Genomic DNA, 14,520 nt, shown 5'->3' with positions numbered 1-14,520 from the left:
AAACATCTTTCTAAAGGAAGACATGTATTCCAGTGTATCTAAAAGAGGTATACTGTATGCGTCTATTTGAGACACCTTTTGTTAGAGTTGGCTGCTGCCACACCTGCCACACAATTGGTTTGATAGGATACCGACCAAGATCCTATCATAGAGTTAGTAATTTGAAAAGTTAGATCATTAATCAACTGGATGGGTAAGGAGAATAGGGAAGTTGAGAGAGAAAGAGTTTGACGTCAAGTAGAGAAAAGGGAGGGCTGCTTGTGCACCAATCTCTCAAAGACATTTTTAGGCCCTTCCACAAAGAGGGCTACATAAATAAAGGGAAGGAGCAAGCCCCCAGCAGGCTTAAGCTACGAGGGGGATCGTAGTTCAACTATAGTCTAACATTGTCTTTTGTCTTTTAATGCAAAAGTGACATCATTTTTTAGACCCATACTGCTTATTTTGAGTTTCTTCTTTGTACACTATGTCAAGGAGTCCAGTTTCCCCCTTATGGGCACACTTGAATATATTCCATCCTTTCTTATATTTATTCTCTTTGTTCTCCTTATACTAGATGATTCAAGAACTTCCCTTGTGAATTCAAGGGCAGAAGTAACCGTTTTTTAGGATTCAGAACATAGCTTCTGGTAGAAGTATAAGGCTTTTTGGATTGAAGGTTAAGTTTTAAGTTAATTTCTTTTTGAAAACTGCATCACTTTCTCTTCGTCCATTTGCATATTTTAGCAATGAGCAATTGTATTATGTCAGTCATTATTGCTTAAAGTCATGCAGAGTGACATTGAGGAATGCAAACCTTGTAATTCATTTCAGATGCAGTGTTGACAAATGATGTAGATTTCTGATACGATTTGGCTCTGGATGTATTGGAGACGAGAAGAGAGAGAGAGAGAGAGAGAGAGAGAGAGAGAGAGAGAGAGAGAGTAAAATGAGTATTCTGTCTAAGAAACAGTTACTAACGTCCCCTCCCCCCCAAAGAGGACTGTATCAAATTCATGGATCTGCATTAGGAACTTGGGGGACACAATGGCAAAATTACAATTTTTAGAAGTAACTCGCTCAATCAACTTTCTCATTTTAAATAAACAATCTCATATCATGATTGATTTGTAGGGTGGATCTCTGCCATCAGGCTAGTGATGAAGATGATGAAGAGTATACAGAAGCTTTGCTAGAGAAGAAAAGAGTGGAAGCAGGTTCTTCACGTATAGATAGGGGACGCAGGCGTTGTGGATTTTTTTCGGGTCATATTGGCAGCCGCCAAAAATTTGTAATTCTGGTATTTGACAGTTTTGCTTGTCCATTTATCTCTACATTCTGTTTATGTATGTTCATGCAATTGGAACTCTTGGATAATTTTCAAAGTAGCCTTGTTTTTGCAGGTAATGCTGCTGACCTTTATTTTTATGATTGCTTTTGCGGTGCTTATTTGGATTGGTAAAGGCAAAAACCCCATTGACTCTTCTCTCATGGCAAAAGTAAGAAGCTCTTCTAAAGCTTTTTCGCATTGCTAAAATAATGACGAAATGAAGCTGGATTACATTTCCCGATGAAACACTAGAAAATTCCTGGTTTCGTAGTTCCCCAACTGCACAATATATTTTTTCTACTCTTTGCGCCAAATGCATGATTTTGCCTATTCTATGAAGCTATGAAGTAGAGCTGATATTCTAGTTTCTAAAGACATTTTCATGTAATAGTCGTGCCCCATTTAATTTAGTAAATTGCCATTATGAGGTGTGAAATATATGTATGCAGGATACCTAATTATGTAAGGGGTAACCTTATTATGTACCCATGCAATAGATCATCCTTTTTGAGTAATGCATCATCCTATCTTTGTGTGGTGTATTGGCTGTGCTGAAGGCTTAATCTTTTACCTATAAATCTCATTGCTTTCATGTTCTGTATCCCTTTCTGTTTTATTATTTTCCCCTAGGATGATTTTTCAATCGTTACTGTTGCCTTGCATCAAACTTTTCTATATTTACTGAAATAGTCTGCTCGATGAGATTCTTTGGTTGAGATTATCTTTTCTGGATGTTTTGGTTATCACAGGTTTAATTATGTATTTTTTATGTAATTGTTGGATAGAATTATGTTTATTGCTTATTTATGTATTTGTTGCACCAATGGGCCACATTTTATAAGTGTCCCATCATCTTTATTTCCAGTTAGTAGGCCTAAGGAGTAAGTGGCCCATTCTTCTTTTATTTAAATGAATGAAACCGATGTGGGACATCAGTCACTTAAGTTTTATGGGCTCACCCCTTCACGTTGTATGGCTTTGAAACCAAACTATCTCGATGAAACCAAACTATCTCGATGAATGGAAACGTATTTTGTGTTTGGCATTTGTGAGCAAGAATATCTTGTAATGTCATGGTTTTTAACTATCATAATTACATACTTAGCCTCTCTCAATTAAATATTTCTATTATCATCAGCTTTGTAATGCTTCCCGTGCAGGTGTATCTTGATATATTCTCCATTGCAATTTTTCTTCTAGGCGGTGCATTGGCCTGTTATGGTGAGCAATGACCTTCTAAATGATGTCAGAAATCCTGAAAACATCAGTTCTGTCATTCTTTCTACACACCTCTGAATGTTTTTTAATGGCGATATTGACTTTCTAAATAGTCGGTTAAAGAACTACCCCGGTCTGTATCTCTTTATGTTATCTCTAAATATCCTATCATTCCTTTTTTGAGCGTGAAACTTCCCAGATGAAAATAATTATCCAGTTTAAGTTGGAGATGCTTACTTGGGAAGGATTCTGATTTGGTGTGATAAATGTGTCCCTGATTCGTGTCAGTACAATTCAAAGTAATTTTGAGAAATTCAATGATCCTTCTCCCAGAAAACCTTCTGGTTGCTAGTTTTGCTTGTGAAAACCACTTTCTTAGGGATTGTATCACCTGGGAATGAGTTGGTGGCAGCAATTTTGGTACAAACCGTCCAAGATACTACTTGAGAAAGAGTATGAAGTGCCTCTGGAGGAAGGGACATGTGACACAAGAGCCCCTTTGAATGGGGCATTTTGGTTAGAAAGGAGACTAACAAGACCTTTCCCCTGCGAGACATTGAACGACGATCGTACCTGTATTTGTGGAGGTGAGTGGCTGGTCCGGAGATTCTCCAGATCCAGAGGAAGTGCCTGGCTGATGCAGCCTAGCTCTCCTTCCCATCTTTCCCTTTCTTGATTTCCACTCTTTGATCTCTCTTACCCTTCAATCACTCATCCCTCTCCTCCAAGATCGAACTACATCGTTTGGGTTTAACTACTGATAAAAAAATGTCTTGACGTTTACGTCTGTAGTCATATTGAGCATGTCAGATCTGGATAACAATCACAGAGGGAGGGAGATTCTTGGAGGAGAGGGAGCTTCGACTTTTTGATTCTTGGAGATCTCTTGGCAAAGTGTTTCTATGTTTCTTCATTCTTGGAGGAGAGGGAGCTACTAGTTGATTCTTGGAGGAGAGAAAGCTATGGCTTCTCGATTCTTGGAGACCTCCTGACGAAGTGTTTCTTGATTCTTGGAGGAGAGGGAGCTGTTAATCGATGGGTGGGTGAGGGTTGCTACAGATGACCATGCCGGAAGAGAGCAATACAAAGTCAGTCCATCCCAACCATCAATTGGGGGAGAGTGGCATGCTACAGATGTCTCCAGCAAGGAAACCATGCTCAGGAATATCGAGGCTCTATAGTTTATCGTAAATGTGGAGTGACCGCCACCACCAAGAGAATTGACCCATTCAAGGAAAGATAGCAGCCTGAAGGCTCCTACTGCTGGCAAGACAAAAAATGGGAAGTCTCGGAAGCTGGTGAACAGCCGAGAGAAGAAGAGTGATACCGACGTACACAATGACATTCTCAGGGGTGCCTTATAGGAGGTCACATTTGGAATCCCTGAGTTGGGGGAGGTGTGACAAGGCCTATGGGAAAATTTTCCAATTCTAGAGAAGGTAGAAATATGGACTCTGGAAAATGGTTATTTTTTCATCTGTGGAATTGGAGGCAAGCAGTAATGATCAGGCAGAGTTGAAATGGGACGTCCTATCGAAGGATGGAGCATCAGAGGAGGTGTGTGAGTCACTTATACTTATAGCATGTGGCTTGGAATGAAGCAGTGTTCTCTAAAATAGTCTCTTGGACAGGTCAATTTGCCACAACAGTCGAAATTAAAAGGAAAAGTGATAATTTTGAGATGGTAGTAGTCTCGATGTATGACTCTGTGAACGCCACAATGACTGACCTTTGGAGGGAGTTGGCAGGAGTGGTGTCCACCTTCCAAGGGTCTCTGATGTTGTTTGGGGGAGACTTTAATGCGACTCCGGAGGCAAGAGACAGAACCGATGACAAGGCAGGGCAAGATCCAAACTCAAAAGACTTGTGGTTGTTCATCTCCGATGCAGCCGTACAAGAAACAAGGACAATAGACTGTGTGTATACGTAGAGGAGCATGACAGGATGTGGTATGCAATCTAGATTGGAGAGGTTCTTATGTTCAGTTGAGTTGGCAGAGCATTTCCCGTTTGCAGATTTGAGATCATTGTCACAACTACTATCAGACCACACCCCAGTTGTGTGGGCAACAAATGAGCTGGGATAGGCTGTCCACTTATTTCAAGGTGGACAAATCATGGTTACAAGAAGCCAATCGGGGGGTCCCTATTCTGGGGGACTCTCTCTATTTTCCTCAAAAAAAAAAAAAAAAGAAGCCAATTTCAAGGAGGTAGAGCAAATGTGGCTGCACAAATCAGATTCAGTCAGACATAGAGACGCTCCAGATGAGAATAAAAGGACTGAGAGAACACCTGTTGAGATATCAAAAGCAAGTTCAGGAAGACCGGAAGAGGGGGAAAAACAAAGCCTTATCTAATGTAAAATAACTGGATGATTTGGAGCACAGTCGTGTATTTTACCTTATGCATGTTTGCCTTTAAATACGGTGCCATCCCTTTTGAAGGTCAGCAGAGAAGTATTTGCAAGTAAAACTATCCATCCTTCCTCCCCTCTACGTCAAAACGTCGTCCCTTCCCCTGTGATCCCTGTCCCCCTTTATCGTTCTTCACTTCACCGCAACTTCAGGCCACTCGTCCTCTGCCAATCCCTATCCCCTCCACTTGGCCTCTCCTCGGTCATTCCTGATCTCCTCTTCATCCCGGGAACTTTCTTTATAGTCAAATTGCATTGGACAATATGTCTCGAGTGGGAACGTATTAAAACCTAGATGAAGAAGAGACACAAGAACATTGAAGATATCAAAGGGTTGTGGCAGATGAGGAAATGAAATTGGAGATGTATTGGAGACAAGGCTCGAGACAACTGTTGCTGCACGTAGGCGATGCTAATATAAGATTTTTCCATCTTGCAGCGAATGGTAGGAGACGCACAAACCAGATCCTGAAAATAGTGCTAGAAAACCAAGGACATTATCGGTGCACAGGCAGTGGGACAGGCTATTGCAGAGCCCTTCAACTCCAAAAAAAGGAAGAGAAATGAGTGGAAATGGAGTGGTTGGGGGGCAAGGATGGTGAGTCTAGAACACCTAGCAGAACTGGTCAAACCTTTCTCAAAGGAGGTCAAGTTGGGAATCAGGGGTCTAGACAGTGAAGGGGCGCCATGCCCCGATGGCAATTCAGTATTCTTTGATAGAGAGCTTTTGGTGTTGGTTGGCCCTGATGTGATGGGCCCATTCAAAGAATTTCGTCAAGGACAGGATAGCATGGAGAGGGTCAATAAATTACACCTCTTCCTTCTGCCAAAATGCCAAGAAGTCGGTAGGATTGACTACAGGCTCATTTCATATTCCGATTCAATCTACCTTTTCTTTGCCAAGGTGTTGGCAAACAGGCTGAGGGATGTGATTGGAGAGCTAGTTGGCAAGGACTCAGACAGATCTTCCCCAGGGTACGGAACTTCTTCTCCACCAAGTTACCTCATGGCACATTGCGTGAAGCATTCCCTCGCCTAAATGCGCTCACATAGAGCAACAATGCCAAGATTCAGGACTGTTGGGATGGAGTGTGGAACCCGATGTTTGTTGGTGCCCTGTCAGACGAGTGGGTTGAAGAATTTCTGGGCAGCAGTCCCTAACATAGTTAAGCCCAAGGTGCAGAGAACAAGATGGGTGGACACGGGTCAATGACCTTTTTTCAGTCCAAAAGGCATACATGAGGATTCGAGAGGGGCCAGAGGAGGACCTGACAATCATCAGGGTGTGTAGGTCCATATGGCGGAAAAATATCCTGATGAAGGTCCGGATTTTTGCATCGCTTCTATTATGGAGAAGACTAATGGCATGGCCCTTTTGCAAAAGGCTATACCCAAATAGATCGTCGGCATGTGTATTATTCAAGCGGGGAAGAAGACTGCCAATTCATATTTTTCGAGTGCCCTTTTGCTCGTATGATTTGGGTTAGCCAAGAGATATCAATGGTGAACTTGAATTCTTAAGAGGCTTTTAGGGGCTCAATCCGGAGTTTCAGGTGTAGAAGGAAGAAGGCGGGTGGGTACTAGCGGCACTTTGGACCTTATGGTTGCATGGGAACAAGGTGCTGTTCAGTGGGAAGACGTGTTCTACCAATAGGGCTACCATGAGTTGGAGGGACTTAAGGCGTCCTGGTTATCTCGGGTCATGGATGGAGAGGAGGGTTTGAACATGCTTGGATAAATCAAGATTGGCCTGTAAGGCCTGATGCTGGCCAGTAGGAATCGGCCAGAGACTCGAAGGCCTGATGCGTCGTTTCTTGTGGAAAGGCATTGGGCCCACCCAGGTTCGAGGGCTGGCACTGGTGGCATGGGATATCGCCTGCAGACCTACCAAACAAGGAGGCTTGGGTGTGCTACACCTACAATGCATGAGCACAGCATTACTAACAAAATGGGTGACACGGCTCATGCACCCTCGGGAGGACCTAGCCATCCAAATTCTGTGTGACAGCTATGGACGGGGCTTAAACTGGGATGAGAAAGTGACCCCAAGCAGAGGAATGTCACCCTTCTGGCAGGGTCTTAGACAGATTTTTCCCCAAGTTAGAGACTTCTTCTCTGCCCGACTTGGCGATGGCTCCCTATTTTCGCTTTTGGAAAAACCTGTGGTCTTTGGTTCTCCCTTTGAGGGAGACAATCCCTCGGCTCAATGCGCTGGCCAGAAGCCCCGATGACACAATGGAGCAATGTTGGGACAACATATGGAACCCGAGGGTATATGGTGCTCTGTCAGACCAGCGGACGGCAGACTTCTTAAGCATGCAACAAGCTTTGATTCAGTGCCGGTCAATACATGACGAACAAGACAGATGGGTTTGGACAGGCGTTCCCTTTTTGGTTCGGAAGGCCTACACTAGGTTATGTCAGGGAATTGAGGATCAACCAACTATCCAGGCATGTCGGGCTTTTTGTGCCTCAAGGTTCCACTAAAGGTTAAGATCTTTGGATGGCTCTTACTGCGCAAGAGACTGGTGACATACATCCTCTGCCGGAGGATGTATCCTGATACCTCTGCGACATGCACTTTATGCCAAAATGGTGACGAAGATTGCAACCACATATTCTTTGCGTGCCCATTCGCCCGGTCGATCTGGGCCACCCAAGCGCAACTGGCAGCGAATGTGATGTCAGAGGGGGTGTTTTGGGAGTTCTTAAGGCAAAGGGGCTCTAGGAGGAGGGAGGAGGGGGGTCGAGCAATGACAGTGATCTGGGCAATATGGCTACACCGCAATGAGGCAATATTAAGGGGGGGTAAGGTGTCCAAGGACGGGCTCGCCCACGAGGTCGAGGGCCTCATGGCATCATGGTTTGCTAGAGGTGTAATCAGATAAGGGCTGGCCAAGTTGTGAAGAGAGTTCAAGCTATCTTCACATGTAACTCCTGGTGGTTACCGCTTTGTGGGGTGACCGCCTTAAATAACTTTTCAAAACAAAAATTTGGCTTGTAAGGCTCTACTGGGAGGATCACCGATTCGTCGAGTGATCATTCCTTTTAATGTTTCAAAAAACAAACAACTGCAGTCATACTAGACTTCATGTGGAGGGATCTAGTGTTCCCCATCACTATTGACGATAACAAGTTTTTGTCATGTACGATATTCATCCTCGTTAGGATGTTGATGAATTGTCATTGTCTTTTGTTCACAGGTAGAAGAAAATCATGAAGATTGTCTTGTCATCAACTTTTGTCACTCTCCCTTTATTAACATCACTCAGTTGACAAGCAACAACGGAAAATTCTTCATCATCATTCATCTTGATGAAGAATAATAATGAAGAACTCGTCATCCTCGCTCAAGCAGCAGATGATAGTAATGACATTGATGAGTTCATCATCATCTCAAGTATGGAGAAGGAAGAAAATGAACAGGAGCAAACTTAATTTTTACATTGGTAAAATACCGTGCAGTGGGTGGATCCAAACCGTGCATCCAAACCGAGTAATTTTTCATTCAGAAGACCCGATCTGGATCCAGGGTATGTTAGGGTTAAAGTGAAATTATGTAAAAGGCTGGATGTATAAAGTAGCCATAAAAAAAAAAAACTCGAGTAAAACACCCACTCTGGGCAGGAAGATATCAAAATAACCATTGTATTGCCACAATACATTTATATCTGCATTTGGGTACAATCCAAAGATTGCTCTTTATGTGACTAGGTTCAATACATTCTAGTACGACATCTTGAGTTGATTTCTTCAACCATGGATAATTTTCTAGCTGTATTTGTTTTATTGCTATTCCAAAGAATTAATCAATAATTTGTGTATGTTAAATGGTTTCAGCATACTGATTAGGGAGGCCATAGTTTTTATTTTGGAATTTGATCCCCCTTTGTTCTTCTCTAGTCTGTCCCTTCAAAGTATAGTATATTTTTTTCACAGATTTATCCACCATCTAGTTCTGTTGGCTACAGCCCCGATTTGTATTTTTTCCTGCACAGTTTTTCGTTTATTTAATTCCAAGTTTTGTGATTTTGCCACTCAGGAGGACTTCTTTTCTCTAAAATGAGTAAAGTAAGGTCTGAAAGGGCTTCGACAGAAATGTGGAAGGTACATTTCCATACTTATAGAAGATTGTATATTTCTGTGAAAGTGCACTTTGCATTAAGATTTCCTAATACTTACTGAAGAAGTCAAGAACTGAGAGGGAGGCGATGGCTTCAACGGAATCAGAAAGAGGCTTAACCCTCGTTATTTGTTTTAGATGGAGAGAGAATCAAAATGGACACTAGTTAGTGGACCATTATAAAGAGATATAAGAGAGATAGAGAAAGAAGCCCATTCAACATTTACAGTTTTCTAGACAGAGAGTGATTAAATTTTATTTAATAGTCCTTTTCTATTTCATTATTTAATCAACTTTTCATTGTCTTGCTTCTGCTTTTTGTAAGAAGTTTTCTCTTTGATAGGTTGCCAGCCTAGCTGCTGTCACTCTAGTGTGTTTCACAGTGTCAGCGCTAGTAGCTCTTATTTCCAGTGCACCAGTGAGTTGCCCCACACACATGGTTTTATTTTTAGTTTCTGATTAAAGGTACAATGTCTGATCAGTTCCATCCATCGTTTTGTGCCCTAGGTACTCTATGACCACAAAGCAGATTCATACAAAACAAGCTCGCCGGTTCCATTATTTCTGTATTATTTTTTTGGTAATTTTATATTTTTTAGATCACTTGATTACTTCAATTTTGTATTCTGCCCGCAATAATGATTCGCATTTACGTGGTGGAGTTTTTTATTCTTCCTATTTGTATATTTTGATTAATTTTGTCACACCCTTCAATTAGTTATTTGACGTGATTAAAAAATTATTGCTACGCAAGTATTTCCAGTTTTATTATTCATATGTAAGAGCCACTGCTCATTAAACTGTCTTTAATATTTGGTTGTGGAATTGAAAAATAAGCTGATAAATCCTCAATTCCTGTCATTGGTGTTTTCGTAAGCTCCATTTTACATTTTATTTAGATATAGGTCTCCCCTTAGGATAGGATGTAAGGAAACGTTGACTCTTGGCCAATTCAGGCGCAAGTGCCAGTTCCGATGATAAAACTGATCGAAATCTTTTGGTCCTTTGCATCTTCTTCCACCTCCCTCTATTTATTTATTTTTGAAGAAAAAGAGAGAAGATCACCAGAAATTAGTGATCAACCCAAAAACTAATAATATACACGATCAGGGAAAATACAGAATCAACCCAAAATCGTTCTCCCTCTTATGCAGGTCAATCGTCTCCTTTTTCTCTCTCTCTCTCTCTCTCCTTCTCCCAAATTCCCCCCCTTGATGGAGGCTTACATCAAGGTTTCTATCATAAGCTTCATCCTAGATGATCAGTTCTGGATTGTTTTATTGGTTTCTTTCTCTGGCTGATTGTGACTAAGTTTTCTGTAGTTTGGGCATTTATCATGTGGTGTCATGCTTTCTTGTGAAACTCACACCCAGGAGAGCCAATTTCCTGTTGTCACTTTTTGAAACTCGCTGTAGTTTATCCATTGTAGGGCGTATTTCACCTGTTTTCCCTCTATCTATTTTTGTATGAATACCAAGGGCTGTACAGCACAGAGTAAGACTTTCATTTTCCTCTCTTCTCCTTTCTCCTCTACCTGGATAGTTTTCATCTGGGTATCAGCATTCCACCAAAGACACACACTTTTACAAAAACCCTAAAAATCTTCTTCATCTTATTAACCTTTCTCTCTCTCTCTACCAGGTTCAACAGTGCCTTCCGTATTTGTGCTTTGGATAATGCGAGAGATGCCAAGGCAAGCGATTGAGAGAGAGACCAGGTCGAGGGTGGTCACTTTTGTCAGGGGAAGTTCATCTTCAAATCGTCAATCCCAATCCCGAACCAGCAGCAGTACATCATCAAAGCAGGTAAGCATCCTTCTCTTCTCCTGCCCACAAGCAGTTGTTCATAATAATGATTTTTAAGTTTCTTTTTCTTCTTTTCTTCTCTTGGGCAGCCCTCCAAAGCAAGCCCGGTTTGACATATGCATCCAGTTTTCTACATCTTCATTTCATTCCTGTGTACCTGCTGCAGATTCCCTTCACCATGTTCTCATTAGGCAAGTATCAGTGTAAATGCAGTTGAGTAGCCATCTTGATTAGCACATTTGAAGTTGCGGATTGCACTATTATTCAGTGTCCTCTAGGGAGACTACGAGACGAGTTGGAACGGGATCAGTTCCGTTATCCGTTACAGGCATCATCTGTTTCGTTCCAGCTCTTGTCCATGCAGTTTGACATATTACATATTTCGCGAATTACTTGTGACATTATGAAGAGTTCCTCAAAAATCCAATGAAAACTCAATTTCCCAGACTTAGGGGAAAATTATGTTTGAACAGAGAAAACACATCTTATTAAGCGATTCCTTCGTCTAGATCTAATCCTTCATTTACTTGATCAATCATAAATGCAGTGTTTACCAGATAAAAGGTTAGAGCGTTAAAGACCTTAAGCCCCCTTTCTTACAACTCTGACATGGTCAGTTTGTGTATGATACTGTAAATGCCTGCGCTGATGCACGTTGTGCACGAGGATGACATCATACATCTTGTGCATGATCATGACGTTGTATTATGACGTTGTACGGGCGTGTATTATGAGAGCCCAAGCCAACCTTGGTTAGGTTTGGTTCCTTACACTTTATCCTTGTTAATCTTAATATCATCCAAGATGTATTAGATTACATCATCTAACTGGGATTAGATGAACATATATCCATTACTTTTAATTCCATTTTTTATGAAGTGGAAGTGTCATCCAATTTGCTTGCGCATATGTTCGATGGATGTATTCATTTTTTATACATATTCAATTATACTCTGGTGAAGATGAGACTGGTGGTATGGAAAGTTCATAATGGATAATAGAACTTGTAGGTTTCATGGATTTTACTGGTCATTATTTGAAAATAATAGCTATCTCTTAAAAAATCGTGATTGTCATGAATTTTTCAGTCATATATATTATTAATTTCAGGTGGTTCAAAGATTTTGGGTGACCTTCCCTCTTTTTCTTCAAAAACAAATCTATTAAACAATCACGATTTATTTTATTAAAGAAATTATATTTACTAAAAAATGCCCCTCCAAATAATCTAATCAATAAGTATGTATTGCCTAGCTAATGAAAACAATTTCATTTAAATTAATACATCACACTGGAAGTGGAAAACTTCGGATACAGATTTCTAAGTTATACCACTGTAACACAGGATTTTATATAAATAAACAAAAAATATGCTCATTAACTGTTCCCCAAATTCAATATTAAATATGTCATTGTGACCAGTGTGTCATAAATAGATAAGGGTGAGATACAGTTCTGATAAAGTAGGAGGGAATGGGTGGACGATTGATCTTCTTATCTCATTTTTCCTTTCTCTAGGTATAAGATTCTGCAACCCTCTTTTCTAGAAAAGCTCAAGAGTAAACAAAGAAGAAGAGTATCTCAAACCATATTAAAAACATAAAAGAAAGGGAGAGGAGAGTGAGAAGAGAGAGAAAGAGACACTGAGATAGTTGAAAATCAAGATTCTACTATGATGGCAGTGCTCTGGGCAATATGGATCCATTGAAATGAGGGGCTGTTTAGGGGAAGGCTTCTACCGAAGGGCTCGCCCACAAAGTTAAGGGCCTCATGGTGTCATGGTTTTCTCAAGATGGATATAGAGAGGGAAGGGGAATACCATGTATGGGTAGAGCTTTAGGGGTTTACAAGTGTATGTAGGGTGGTTACTTTTTTTTTGGTTGTACGACTGTACGACATGTCAAAGAGCTAGGCAGAATGGAATAGTCAGGCAGCCCAATAGACCCTCTAAATTCGCATAAATACTTTACTCAATATCCACAGTAGAGTAATTCATCCTTAAAAAACTGTAACTTTATGTATGACAGGGCCCACCCTGGACGCAGCCCATCCTCGTGTCTACCTTCATAGGATGTCAGACTGGATGAACCAAGACAACTCAGATACAGTAAGAAGTGTGTCCCGTCCCTGAACCAAACCAAACCCAAGATATAAGTACAAACAAACTCAGCACAATTTGACCTGCTCCTCATGAAACTTTCAGTCTGGTTTTGGTATGAACCAGTTACGATCCACTAAGCCCACTAAGGGCATTATCATCTTTCTGCGTTTCTTTGACATTTCCCTTTAAATATGTAGCCCTCCTCGTTGGAGGGCAGGACATGAGTTGTTAGTTGAATTTCCCCTCCAGTAGTCTCTCCCCTCTCGACGACGCCCACTCCGTCGAGCCCCTTCCCTCCAGCGACGTCCACTCCGCCGCTTCCTCACCGCTCTCCGTCCTTCGGCGTTTTCCACCCCGCCAGGGTTAGCCATTCCAGATACGATCCCAGCTGGGATCCTATCAGAACCCTAGAGCAGACCAGACCACACCAAAAATATATGATGTCACTTTTTTTTCTCTGGAAAATACTCCTCTATATATATTCCAAATTCTCTCTTGATGCTCCCCATCTCTCTTTTTCACTCACTCTCTCTCTCTCGGCTCTCTTTTGGTCCTTTTCTCTCCCTCTGTGGGCACTCTCTCTCTCTCTGTTGGCTCTCTTTTGGTCCTTTTCTCTCCCTCTGTGGGCACTCTCTGTCTCTCTCTCTTGGCTCTCTTTTGGTCCTTCTCTTTTTCTCTCTCTCTCTCTCTCTCTCTCTCTCTCTCTCTCTCTCTCTCTCTCTCTCTCTCTCTCTCGCTTCTCTCTCTCGATCTCGCTTCTCTCTCTCGCTTCTCTCTCTCGATCTCTATCTATCTGTCTATCTATCTATCTCTCTCCCTCTCTCATGATCTGTCTCCTTATACATTTTCCCCTCTATGTATACTCGTTCTCCTTTATCTCTCCTCTCTCATCTCCTCTCTCTCTCTCTCAATCATTTTCTCCCTCTCATTCCCCTCTCTCTTCTTCATTCTCTTCCTCTTTCCCTCTCTCTCTCTCTCATCTCCTCTCTCTTTCTCTCTCTCTCTCTCTCTCTCTCTCTCTCTCTCTCTCTCTCTCTCTCTCTCTCGTGCTGCCCTCCTAAAGGGAGTGTTTCCCTATTTATAGGAATTACATAAATCATTAAATGATTAAAATCACATAATAAACCTAAATTCAACTGTATCACTTTCAATTGGTCTGTCTACCTTCTCTCGACTTTTAACTGTTAGTCATGAAACATGCGTACTGCGTCGTCAAGGGTCAATATAAAGGATACAGCCGTAGTTGATACCCTTGAAATGAGAGCTTTATGTTCTTCAAAATGGACTAAAAATACACTATTTCTGTAATCCCTAAAATTGGCAATTAATGTCGGATTTTCCTTAATTGTGATTCGCCAATGACGAATCACAATAAAGGTTTTTTCTTTTCACTTCAACTCTCTTTTTCTCTTTTCTGGACTAACTTTAGACTTCAACGCAAACCTGTCAACCTGACAGAATCAAGACCAAACTTCAGGTCTAGATTTAGGTTTTTTTCTTTCTAAAACAGTGCCGAGACCGTCACTACCCTACATGAAATGATCATGAAGGG

At 41.4% G+C, this 14,520-nt stretch overlaps 1 protein-coding gene across 1 annotated transcript in view; it reads left to right on the top strand.

Annotated features, from left to right (window-relative positions):
* The window catches only part of CAND3 (tobamovirus multiplication protein), a 38,593-nt gene extending 27,267 nt beyond the window's left edge, over window positions 1-11,326 (top strand). The window contains exons 6-13 of the mRNA XM_078575650.1: window positions 1,114-1,279; window positions 1,383-1,478; window positions 2,470-2,530; window positions 8,982-9,046; window positions 9,406-9,480; window positions 9,570-9,642; window positions 10,704-10,867; window positions 10,957-11,326. Coding sequence (XP_078431776.1) covers window positions 1,114-1,279; window positions 1,383-1,478; window positions 2,470-2,530; window positions 8,982-9,046; window positions 9,406-9,480; window positions 9,570-9,642; window positions 10,704-10,867; window positions 10,957-10,980 — 724 coding nt within the window. The 3' untranslated portion in view covers window positions 10,981-11,326. The remainder of the gene's footprint in view (window positions 1-1,113; window positions 1,280-1,382; window positions 1,479-2,469; window positions 2,531-8,981; window positions 9,047-9,405; window positions 9,481-9,569; window positions 9,643-10,703; window positions 10,868-10,956) is intronic.
* Window positions 11,327-14,520: the final 3,194 nt, after the last annotated feature.

The sequence above is a fragment of the Wolffia australiana genome, chromosome 5 (assembly GCF_029677425.1).
Source record: "Wolffia australiana isolate 7733 chromosome 5, ASM2967742v1".
Lineage (NCBI taxonomy): Eukaryota > Viridiplantae > Streptophyta > Magnoliopsida > Alismatales > Araceae > Wolffia > Wolffia australiana.
The sequence above is the reverse complement of the archived record's forward strand: the minus strand, read 5'-3'. Positions and strand labels throughout refer to the sequence as shown.